At 42.7% G+C, this 12,270-nt stretch overlaps 1 protein-coding gene and 1 pseudogene across 1 annotated transcript; both read left to right on the top strand.

Moving 5' to 3' along the window:
- Positions 1 to 12,270, top strand: part of LOC148342005 (uncharacterized) — a 78,423-nt pseudogene that overhangs the window by 43,309 nt on the left and 22,844 nt on the right.
- On the top strand, positions 2,852 to 11,935 carry LOC148342006 (uncharacterized). The gene is made up of 4 exons (XM_088284272.1): positions 2,852 to 4,227; positions 11,001 to 11,064; positions 11,560 to 11,841; positions 11,925 to 11,935. The coding sequence occupies exons 1-4, from the start codon at positions 2,935 to 2,937 to the stop codon at positions 11,933 to 11,935; spliced, it is 1,650 nt and encodes a 549-aa protein (XP_088140398.1). The 5' UTR covers positions 2,852 to 2,934.

Genomic DNA, 12,270 nt, shown 5'->3' with positions numbered 1-12,270 from the left:
AATGGATGATGTAGTGGACATTGCAACTGGTATGATGCCCCACTTCAAGTCACGAGAGGAAGATCAGGACTCTTGCTCGTGCCCCATCCATGTCATGGGTCCTGGAAGAACGGTTCCATCCATGCTCCAAATGAGTCCCTGCTCAGGCGAAAATTGGCAAAACAGCACTGACACACTCAGGTTTATCCTGCAACAGTTCTGAACTGGGAAATGCCTTTTTATTTTCTGTGAATAGTTACTGTGAATTATAATGTATGTCTTGTTTGTCCACCAGTTTTTCAATAAATTAAGTTTGTAAGCAAAACAGACATGGTGGAGTCTTCATATTATTGTAAATGTTTTGGTCTTTCACAAACCTGGGCTTTTTCACTTTTGTCTGAAGAAGCTGATCTCAAGATGTGACTGGGATACGAACTAGTTCATCTGTTTTAAAAGTACCCCGGTTTTTGTTTACTCTTAAATGAATGTTATCTAAATTTCAGTCTTGAACACCAAGCATATTTCACTCATTTTTTATTTTGATATATCATCTTTTCCATCAAAGTAAAAAACCTTTCAAAAGTCTCCCTCCTCTCAGTTGCCCTTCCCTCCTCTGCCAACCTCTGTCTCTCCAATTCCTGTCTCCGCATTGCCAAGTCGAGTCTGGATAGTTTGATCATTTCATCCTCTCTCCTTCGCTTTCTCCCTCTCGGTCGTTGCTCCGGCTTTTGGCCTCGCTCTTCTTCCTCTTCTATGACTTCTTCTTCTTCCTCCTCCTCCTCCTCCTCCTCTTGCGTCACCCTGGCCCGACTTGGACCTGGGAGTTCTTCAGGGATGGCCTGACTTGGCCCTGGTCTTTCCTCAGGGATGGAGGCAATTAGGACAGGGGGGGTGATGGACTCTGTCCGAGCACTCCATCCATAAGTTCGAACCAGGGCCAAGTATCGGCAGTAGCTCTCCCTGCCACCCCTTCGCCAGTGCCTGGGTTTTTGCAATCCTTTATGGAAAGAAGCAAAAAGATAAAACAATTATATCTTCATTTTCACACACAAGAAAAAGAAATGTGGACTTCCATACTTTATACTTCATTTTTAAATTATCCAATTTTTTTTTTGCCTGCAGGGGCGTCACTTTGCCCTGCAGCTCGAGCTTTTCCACGATGGTCCTGTATTAAATAAATAAAAATGCATGCAAAAATAAAGGATGAAAAAATGGGTAAAAAAGATGCAAACATTAGTCAGAAATCCTGGTGTTATGGGTAACATGCAGATTATATTATTCATTAATATCAGTAATTGGGGAGCACATTGTCGGGGGTACATGGAATTTATACAGGGCACATTCTGTGCTAGAATAAACAGCTGCGTGTTCGCGCAAATCTAATTCAAACACAAATAGCTGATGAATGGAATAAAATTGCTATAGTGGGTCTCGCCATTCTTATGCGTTTTCTTCTTGATATTTAGAGTTTAAATGGATGGAAATAAATAAGACAATAACCCGTCAAATATTTTTCCCGATAGAAATTGTATTTTTGCCTCCATGCTGTGCCTGCGGAGAACTTGGCCCCTGTAAAGAGGCCGTCGTACTCCCCGCGCAGCTTGATCAGCGCGGTCATCTCCTTGCTCCCTAAAACATAAGGGAAAGATTAAATAAAATAATGCTAACATGCAGAAATAAGACAATTCAAATGTTTCAGCCGTACCTCCTATGCAATAGTTCTTAGAGCTACATTAGTTATATTTGGCCGATATCGCAACTAATTAAATTATCTTAATCTGGAGCTAAATATCCAAACATTGCTGCCCAATATTTCTCATGAGTGCTGTCTTAATATTACATATAAATAACTTGTACTTACATCTGAAAGTGCACTCGGATGAGGCGGAACACGTGGCTTTGGTAGTTTGCATCTTGCGAGTGTAGAACGGCGTAGAGGAAGAGCGAGGATTTTATAGGGGCAATTTAGAGTGTTCAATCGGCCTGCCATGCATGTTTTTGGAATGTGGGAGAAAACCGGAGTACCCGGAGGAAACCCACGCAGGCACGGGGAGGACATGCAAACTCCACACAGGATGGCCGGAGCCGGGATTGAACCCACGCCCGATGATGTCTCTCACTGTGAGGCCATCGCGCTAACCAGTCGGCCACCGTGCCGCACTGTAGAAACAATATAAGACAAAGTCGCTGCATGAGCTTTGACATGATCAAACCAAATGTGTGTTTGTCTTTTTGTGTCCTGCAGACGTCAGTGAAAAATATCTCCGTTCTGTGAAAGAGGTGCCAGACCTGACTCGCATCAAAAAGGAGGAGGAGGAGGAGGAGATCAACAAGTCACCAGTGAACGTTGTCCGTATAGAGACTGACGATGAAAACAAGGATGAGAGTGAGGACAAGAGAGGGGCGGAGCCTCCAAGCAACCGTTCAAGTCATCACGTGACAACAGAAGGTGATGAAGACCACTGGGGGCCATCACAAGTACATAATGAGGACACATTATCAGACGCTCATGACGATGATGATGATGATGATGATGATGATGATGGGCAAGCTAAAGGTGAAAGGGCATGTCACACTGACTCATTCACTTCAAAGCTGTCTTTAAAAGGACACAGAAAAACACACAGTGGTGAAAAACCTTTTTCTTGTTCAGTTTGTGGAAAATGCTTCTCTCAAAAGGGAAATTTAACAGAACACACAAGAACACACAGTGGAGAAAAACCTTTTTCCTGCTCAGTTTGTGGCAAGAGTTTCTCTCAAAAGACAAATTTAACAATCCACACAAGAGCGCACAGTGGAGAAAAACCTTTTTCCTGCTCAGTTTGTGTAAAATGCTTCTCTCAAAAGCCAAGTTTAAAAGCACACACAAGAACACACAGTGGTGAAAACCCTTTTTCTTGCTCAGTTTGTGGTAAAAGCTATTCTCAAAAGTCAAATTTAACAAGTCACACAAAAATGCACAGTGGAGAAAACCCTTTTTCCTGCTCAGTTTGTGGAAAATGCTTCTCTGAAAAGGCAAGTTTAACAGAACACACAAGAAAACACAGTGGAGAAAAACCTTTTTCTTGTTCAGTTTGTGGCAAGAGTTTCTCTCAAAAGACAAATTTAACAACCCACACAAGAACACACAGTGGAGAAAAACCTTTTTCCTGCTCAGTTTGTGGCAAGAGTTTCTCTCAAAAGACAAATTTAACAACCCACACAAGAACACACAGTGGAGAAAAACCTTTTTCCTGCTCAGTTTGTGGCAAGAGTTTCTCTCAAAAGGGAAATTTAACAGAACACACAAGAACACACAGTGGAGAAAAACCTTTTTCCTGCTCAGTTTGTGGCAAGAGTTTCTCTCAAAAGACAAATTTAACAACCCACACAAGAACACACAGTGGAGAAAAACCTTTTTCCTGCTCAGTTTGTGGCAAGAGTTTCTCTCAAAAGAGAAATTTAACAATCCACACAAGAGCGCACAGTGGAGAAAAACCTTTTTCCTGTTCAGTTTGTGGCAAGAGTTTCTCTCAAAAGAGAAATTTAACAATCCACACAAGAGCGCACAGTGGAGAAAAACCTTTTTCCTGCTCAGTTTGTGGAAAATGCTTCTCTCAAAAGCCAAGTTTAAAAGCACACACAAGAACACACAGTGGTGAAAACCCTTTTTCTTGCTCAGTTTGTGGTAAAAGCTATTCTCAAAAGTCAAATTTAACAAGTCACACAAGAATGCACAGTGGAGAAAACCCTTTTTCCTGCTCAGTTTGTGGAAAATGCTTCTCTGAAAAGGCAAGTTTAACAGAACACACAAGAAAACACAGTGGAGAAAAACCTTTTTCTTGTTCAGTTTGTGGAAAATGCTTCTCTCAAAAGGGAAATTTAACAGAACACACAAGAACACACAGTGGAGAAAAACCTTTTTCCTGCTCAGTTTGTGGCAAGAGTTTCTCTCAAAAGACAAATTTAACAGAACACACAAGAACACACAGTGGAGAAAAACCTTTTTCCTGTTCAGTTTGTGGCAAGAGTTTCTCTCAAAAGAGAAATTTAACAATCCACACAAGAGCGCACAGTGGAGAAAAACCTTTTTCCTGCTCAGTTTGTGGAAAATGCTTCTCTCAAAAGCCAAGTTTAAAAGCACACACAAGAACACACAGTGGTGAAAACCCTTTTTCTTGCTCAGTTTGTGGTAAAAGCTATTCTCAAAAGTCAAATTTAACAAGTCACACAAGAATGCACAGTGGAGAAAACCCTTTTTCCTGCTCAGTTTGTGCCAAGAGGTTCTCTCAAAAGTCGCATTTACGAAGCTACACAAGAACACACAGTGGAGAAAAGCCATTCAGTTGCAGCGTTTGTGCTAAAAAATTCTTTTCTAAAAAGGGTGCTGCGAGACACAATTGTGCTGGTGAGAATAGCAGCGATCCTTGAAGCTTAAAAAAAATAAAACAAAAAACTGAAGGAACTGACTCTTTGTGGTAAGATGTAAATGTGATTTTGAATAAAATATGATGAAATTGAATTTTGCAAAGCTTTTTTATTGACACAAAGCCAATGTGATCAGTGTCAGAAGAAGCAACGTGTCTGAGTGATGATCTTTTTTTTGTTTTCATATCAAACATTATTAATGAAATTAATTGCCTTTGCCTGGAACATTTGTTAACATTATGCTTTTCAATTGTCTTTTTAAACGTACTTAATGGAAAAGGTGTGAGAAGAAACTGTGCTTATGAAATCAGTGCCTTCCACAATCATCAATAAAATCACTTGTTCCACTTACGCTGTGTGAAAAGGTGAAAAACTGAACAAGAAGTTGAACTCGAAAAAGAACCAGAAAGAGAAACGCAAATCGGCTCAGTTTCTCTCAAAGGTTTTGGAATGTCAGGAGTTGGCAACTTGATGGCGACTGGAGTCAGCGCTGGTTTTCTCGCTGTGTTTGGCTGGCTCGTATATGTATGGTCCATTGAACATAACTCAAACTCTTCAAATATCCCCTCACATACATTTAATATTTCGCTTTCTGAATAAATTTCTGACTGGCTAAATACACTTTCTAGGTTGAGCTCCATCAAGCGTTTGGCATTTGTTGCTAAGCAGAATCTCACTTCGGAAAAATATACCAAATATTTTTTTTCATGCTTTATTATATTTTTTATACATTGGATTATTTATATAGTGAAAAAGGGAAATATTAAAATGTAAAATTGGAAATCACATACAGACTTAATTCAATTAATAACAAATATAGAAACATTTTATAAATATTGAACTCATTGAGAAGAGTCCTGATCTTGAAATAAATATTGAATTATAAAAAATACTAAAAAATTAATTCAATAACCCGACCCTGGATGAGTGGCAGAAAATGGCTGGATGGATGGAATAATTTAAATTGCACACATATTCAAAAGAACAAATATGTTAAGAAATATTCAAGTGTGAAATAAAAAGGTTTAAATTGTTGAGAATTTTACATATTAAAATAATTGAATAAATATTGTATTATTACATAAGCAAGCTTAAATATAAATTGAAATAAATGAAAAAAAAGTCGTGTAATTTTTAAATGGCCTAATTTAGATATGGGAAGTAATTCTCTTTATGAAACTATGAAGGGACTGGAGCTCACAGAAGTGACCAGTCTTGGTTCTGAAGTTCCGATGTAACCAGATACTGCCCTGAGAGAAAATGGGCCTGAGCATTGTTTAATGGTGGGGGCAATTCTCTCGCCAGGTCAGTGACCTTCCAGGGTATGAGAGTAATTTAAGGTGGTCACGAGTAGACTGGTGGTATCAACGGGGAGACGCATCTGCTCTCCCTCTGGGGGACTTTTGGAGGGAAATCCCGAAGACTAGCGGGATGGGAATGCATATGCAACAAGGGAAAATTAGATATTCATGTCCTATTTGGGCATTCCTTGTAAGAAGGTAATGTCTGAGAGGGGGCGTGCACGTTTTTGGGGAGACTTCTTTTGACATCAGCATGTGACGAGAAAAAATCTTTTTCGAACCAGTTCTTTTCCATCACCAATCCAGCCTTGCTCGGCTGCCTCTCCGGAAGGCAGCAAGGACCCACACTTCAAAGACAAAATATACTACATATTGAAAGAAAAATAATACTCAAATATTGAAATTAGTATAGAATTGAATGAATAAACAACAAAGAAATAAATACCTCCTGGAAAATATCGTTATTTTCAACATTTGTCAACATTTTTCTTTCTTGCACATTCTTAAACAATCGTAATTTTTTTTACTTTTTCTTCAGTTACTTCAGTGCATTTCACACCTGTGCCTTCAAGGAATTCCGACTTCGTCCTACTTGAATGAATCCCCATCAAAATACCATGACACCACGACTGGACAAATAATATCCAGAAACACACTTATGCACCACTGAGTGAGTGTTGGATGATATAGCTTGTTGGAATTTATCTTTATAACAATGTTAGAATTTAATTTTAAACCAATGTAAACTCAAATTAGTAATCTGACTCCAATTTGCGACCTTACCCAACTCTCACTCATCCAACAATATGCGCGCTCGTTCTGCAATAGAAAGGTATCAGGAAGCCGGCATTTTCACGCACGAGTGGATTTATTCCCAATACACAGACTTTCTACATGGCACCTGGGTCTCGGGTCCCTCTCAATACAACTCTACACCTCTCTTGCCACCAGCGAATGTGTTCTACCCCCGAGTTGCCCAGTAATGATTCATACTATACAATATGCAAATGGCACAGAGACAAAGGCATCCTGGCATGATTCTATTGGCTATGTGTATCCTGCAGTTAACTTTAGCTTGCTCTCATTGGTCTTTCTCCCCCACCGAATCCCGTGGCTCCTCCTGCGTGTGATCTTTTGATGGCTGCTCCTTCATCCACTGCCCCCCGAGTCATCTTGTCTCTCTCCCTCCTTGCGGCTATCACCATCTGTCCTGAAACATTCCATTCTTGCACCCCACACACCGTTCCGCTCCACCAGTCACACGCTCAGCACTTTACAGTTTCACACTTTCATACACTGGATGCAGCAACATCTAATGAACTATGTTCAGCTCAAACTCTTATATTCCTTTCATAGTCAAATGTATGAAATCCTTTAAGTGTAACCGAAGTTTGGACCATGCTAATGACAAGACCCTCAGGAGAGGAATGCAGGAAGATTGGATCACGGCTGCAACACAGGAGGTGTGAACGAGACACCTCTGAAACAATGGACTTTCATGCCGGGACAACAAAAGTCATGCTGGTGGCTCCTAGCAGTCTACCCTTTGCTCTGTGTTTAGATCATGACTGCCATGATTACATTATCCTTTCGAGGTAATTTACCCCTTCTTGCTTGCAAGTGCCACTCCTCCAGTTCGCTCCACAGGTTTGAGGTGACATGTGACCTGTGTGACCAGAAGGCCGGAGAACGCTTTAAATAGCGTCTCATCACGCCCATCCCGGAGGTTCTCCTCAACAAGGAGGGTGATATTGATAAGATATTCTAAGTTAGTGTCCATGAAAACAGATTAAGATATAGTTGTTGCTTTAGCCTGCTCATGTGCTCCGCAGGTTTTATTATTATTCACATTGGGTGCGCGACTAGATAACACACACCCAGTACAGGATAGGGCAAGATTTTGTTGTATTGTTGAGACTTTTCCATAATATACGGCACCACAGCTGTGACACTTGAGGTTAATTTCAGTTAAGGGGGCGGTGGCGCTGTTTTTCTGAAAATTACTCACTTAACGCAAGGTTAGGTTCTTCGTAGAGGGGATTACAGAGTTACATGCGGGACAAAATGTACTTGTCAGGAACTGTCCTTACTTGAGGCCGAGGCCAGACCTACAGACCAGCATGACGGTCACCGGCTGAATGGGGACACCTCAGGTGAGATTGGCCGTGCCGTGCATCAGATATTTCTGGCCCGTTGGGGTCGATGTTGCTGTATCTTTCAGGTGGGGAGCGGAGGAGACAGGCCTGGTCTATGTGGCCAGGGCGAGACGTGAATGGAGTGAGACTTCCGGCAGTGACCCATCCAATAATGTCGTCATTCCGCAGCTATTCCAGTTGGCCGTCCTTAGGGCGTGTCCTTACGGTTACGGACATCATGTGAAACAGTCCATCAATGAAAAAATGCTAATCAGTCTCAGGAGAACACATTTTTTTTTACATCATTTTGCACGACATCAGAAAAGGAAAATGTGGGATTGGATTAAGGAGCGTTACTAAAAATTGTTGTACTTGCAGGTTCAGGTGGCCAAGAGGGCTAAAAATTATAAAATAAAAAAAATGAAAAAAAGGGGTGGGGCAGCTAATGCATGCAGCTCCCATTGCACCTGCGCCTTCCGCTTCTGCTGCTCCTAGGCAAGGTTCGGTTGACGCGGCACCACAGCAGACTGGCTGTCCGTACCCGGCCGGTCAACGAGGTCGGGATTGCGGTAACAGAGGTAGGGGTGGTTATAGACGGGGGTTGTGAGTGGCGTGTGCTCTTGCTGCGGGGTCACTGGGTGATGAGCTGTCCAAGCCGAGCCACTTTCTGGAATGTGCCATCCTCTGGTCCGGTGCCATTCCTGTCGCCCAGAGCTCAACCAGCGCAGGGGGCGCCACCGTTACCCACTCCCAACGCACTCTTGACACCAACCCGCTGGTACCCCATTCCATGACAGGGAGCCGCGGAGCTTTAGCGTTCGAGGACTGGCAGGTCCCTGCATTCAGGGGACGGTGGATGGACAAGTTTTCGATGGTGCTTGATACTGGGGTGAAATATTCCACGCGCTGTGAGCTCTTTCCGCATCTCCCAGTGAGTAACAACACTATCCTCCTTGTGGACTCTCGAGATTGCCTGAGTCACTGCCATTGACTGAACGAACACTGGAATTCGAGTGGCATTTCCGGATGGGACTGAACTTGACTGTGCACATCTGTTGGGGGGCGCATATGTGGTGCTCTCCTCCATTCCACTGGCTGAACTGAAACATCTGAGGGCAGCTCTGAAACCTGGTTCTCCATCCTCCCGCGGTGGGTATGCCCTGTTCCTGATCCAACCTCCACCCATTCACCAATTGACCAAGTACATTGTACACTGTACATATGATCGCACACATGATTTGGTTTATCAAAATGCATTCATCCAAATTTAGTCAGGAGTTCATCTTGCATTAGGATTATATATGTGTTATGTCTACCGGCGTTGCCTCGCATGCGTGCCTTGTCCCTGAGCAGCAGAAATGGTATGAATTGTTTACTTTCGCTGAGCCACAAATCACATTGACTATTGATGCGCGTCTTCATACTAAAGATCTAGGCCCCATGGTAAAGCGGTGTGTAGAGGCGGTTGGCTGGGTTCAGACGTCTATTACAAATGTTGAATACTCCGCGTCACTAACAGGGTATCATACTTCAGCACCCACTACAAATTCTTCGGTTTTGGGAACGTGACTAAATTTCAAAATTTCACGAGACGGGTCACTCGGGAGAGGTAGCTCTGTGTGCGTCTCTGCCGGATGGGTTGTGGACACGGGGCCCGACTGATTTTGGGCTCTGCTCCACAGCTCCCCCAATTGTTTTACTGTCTCTACACCCTCGCCCAGTTGACAGAATCAGAGTTGGCACAGCCTGGAGGTGGAGGGAGGCATTCGGGAGACAAGAGGAGGTGAAGACTGCAGCGGTCTTGGAGCTGTCTACGTCTTGGAGAGCACCTATTCTTCCCGTAAAAAATGGTTTAATTTGGTATCTGCGTAATTCTAGGTTTGGGATTTTTATTTTATTTTTTATTTTTATCATAAATGGTTGCTATTTCATTTGGCTAGCTTTGAAGATTTGCCAAAAAACGGTCAAAATTGGAGCATTAGCTCAGGGCTTAATTTATAATCTCTAAACAGTTAGATATTTGAACTCGGTGAACTACATTTTCTTTAATTCAGGAATAATTTGCCCATCTTGCAAAGCCAAATTCTAACATTGTGCCATATTAGCTGGATATCATTCGGACATTATTGCGAACCAACACTGCTGGATTGTGGTGATTATCGGCACAACGAAATGTATACGTTGGAAAATTGTTTCTCGGGGCAATGCCTGTGAGGATGCCACTGTCTAGATCAGGGGTGCTCATTAAGTCGATCGCGATCTACCGGTCGATCGCGGAGGTGGTACTGGTCGATCGCGGCGTGACATTAAAAAAATATCATCCTAGCATCAATGCCGTCACTTGATTAATATACAAGGCAGCCATTCAGATGACAACTGAATGTTGCCATTCTGTTGACCAATCAAATCAAACAACGGCTCTAAGTGCAGCAGAACTTACGATGTCAGCCTATCATCCATCCCCGTTACTTGATTGACATACAGGACAACCAGTCAGATAACAACTGAATTTTGACCTTTAGGTCACCGCTCATGCGTAAACAACGACGCAAAGTGCTAAGCTAGTCGGCGAATTGTGTCAGATTTTAAGCCCTCGCTAAAGTTTATGGTCACTAAAATGAGTGAAGGAGCTGGACCAAGTAAAAAGGCAAAAACATATCACTTCCATACGGAATGGGAGGTGGACTTTTTTTTTACAATGTCATTTTCGAAGTGCGTTTGCCTCATATGCCATTCTATCATCGCAGTACCAAAGAAGGGAAATGTGGAGCGGCATTTTCGGACTGTTCAAGAAAGATACGAAAACGACTTCCCGCCGAAAAGCGAGCTAAGAAAGAGAAAGGTGAATGAACTAAAATCCCAGTTGACAAGACAGCAGTCATTTTTCACACAACATACTTCAAAAGCGAAGGCGGCCACCGAAGCATCGTTCCGGGTGTGTCACGCCATTGTTAAAAACAAGAAGTCCTTCCAAGACGGAGAGATGGTAAAAGAGGCATTCGTTGAAGCAGCTGACTCATTGTTCCGGGACTTTAAAAATAAGGCAGAGATATTATCTTCAATCAAAGCTCTGCAGTTGTCAAGACATACAGTTACACGTCGCTGTGATGCCATGGCCGAGGATTTAACCCAGCAAATGTGGACGGACATCAGAAATTGTGAATTTTTCTCACTGCAGTTGGACGAATCTACGGATGTGAGTGACACAGCCCAGATGTGCGTTTTCATTCGCATGGTGTTAAGTGATATCACTGCAAAAGAGGAGCTATGAACAGTACTTCCCATGAAAGAACAGACGCGAGGAGAGGACATATTTCAGACGTTTAAAAACTTTATCGAGAAAACTGAGCTCCCAATGTACAAATTGGTGTCTATCACCTCAGATGGAGCACCTGCAATGGTTGGGCGTGTGAATGGATTTATTGCCAAGTGCAGGCAGGATGATGCGTTCCCAGACTTCTTGAATTACCATTGCATTATCCACCAACAAGCGCTATGCGCTAAAATGCTTAACCTGAAAGAGATCATGGATGTGGCAACGAAGATCGCATGTTCTATTTGAGCCAGATCTCTTCAAAGACGGTTATTCCGTGCACATCTGGAGAAGGCTGGCTGCGACCACTCTGAGTTGTTGCTACATACTGACGTGAGATGGCTTAGTCGTGGGAAATTCCTCAAAAGATTTCGAGAGCTCTGTCCGGAGATTAAGGAGTTTTTCCGTGTATCTGGACATGCAGAATACAAGCAGCTAAATGACGGCCAGTGGCTGTTAGACTTGGCATTTTTAACCGATCTGACAAACTTGTTGAATGACCTTAATCTTGAGCTGCAAGGAAAAGACAAAACAGTGACCAATATGATCAGCTCAGTTCACGCTTTCAAACGAAAGATGCAACATTTCTCCACAAAGCTGCAGCACCATGATTTGGCAAATTTCCAGAACCTGGCGTCAGAGTTGGAGACGCAAGGGAAGGCCTGTGAGCAACTTGACAGTGCACGCTACACGGAGCAGATCACCGGTTGTCTGTCAGAATTTAACAAACGCTTTCAAGACTTTTCTTTGCTTGAGCCAGTCGCTACATTCATGTGCTATCCTTTTCAGGAAGATGTTGAGGTTGATTCACTCGCATCAAACATTGTATCACTGTTTCACATGAACTCTTCTGGAGTGGAAGATGAGATTTTGACTCTACAAACCGACATTGAACTGAAGTCGAGAGCTCATGGACAGTTCTGGAACTTACTCACGGAGGAAAAGTACCCTAACATGAGGAAATGTGCTATCTCTTTGACTGCATTATTCGGCTCCACTTATTTATGTGAGTCAGCCTTTTTTTACATGAAGATCATTAAGTCCAAATACCGTTCCACCATGACTGATGAACATTTGGAAGTGTGTTTGAGGCTGGCTATCAGCAGCTACTGTCCGGACTATGCATCCCTGGCTG

Source organism: Idiotropiscis lumnitzeri, chromosome 2, assembly GCF_059441095.1.
Source record: "Idiotropiscis lumnitzeri isolate Australia: NSW breed Sydney's pygmy pipehorse chromosome 2, RoL_Ilum_1.0, whole genome shotgun sequence".
In the NCBI taxonomy this organism is placed as follows: Eukaryota; Metazoa; Chordata; class Actinopteri; order Syngnathiformes; family Syngnathidae; genus Idiotropiscis; species Idiotropiscis lumnitzeri.
The sequence above is the reverse complement of the archived record's forward strand: the minus strand, read 5'-3'. Positions and strand labels throughout refer to the sequence as shown.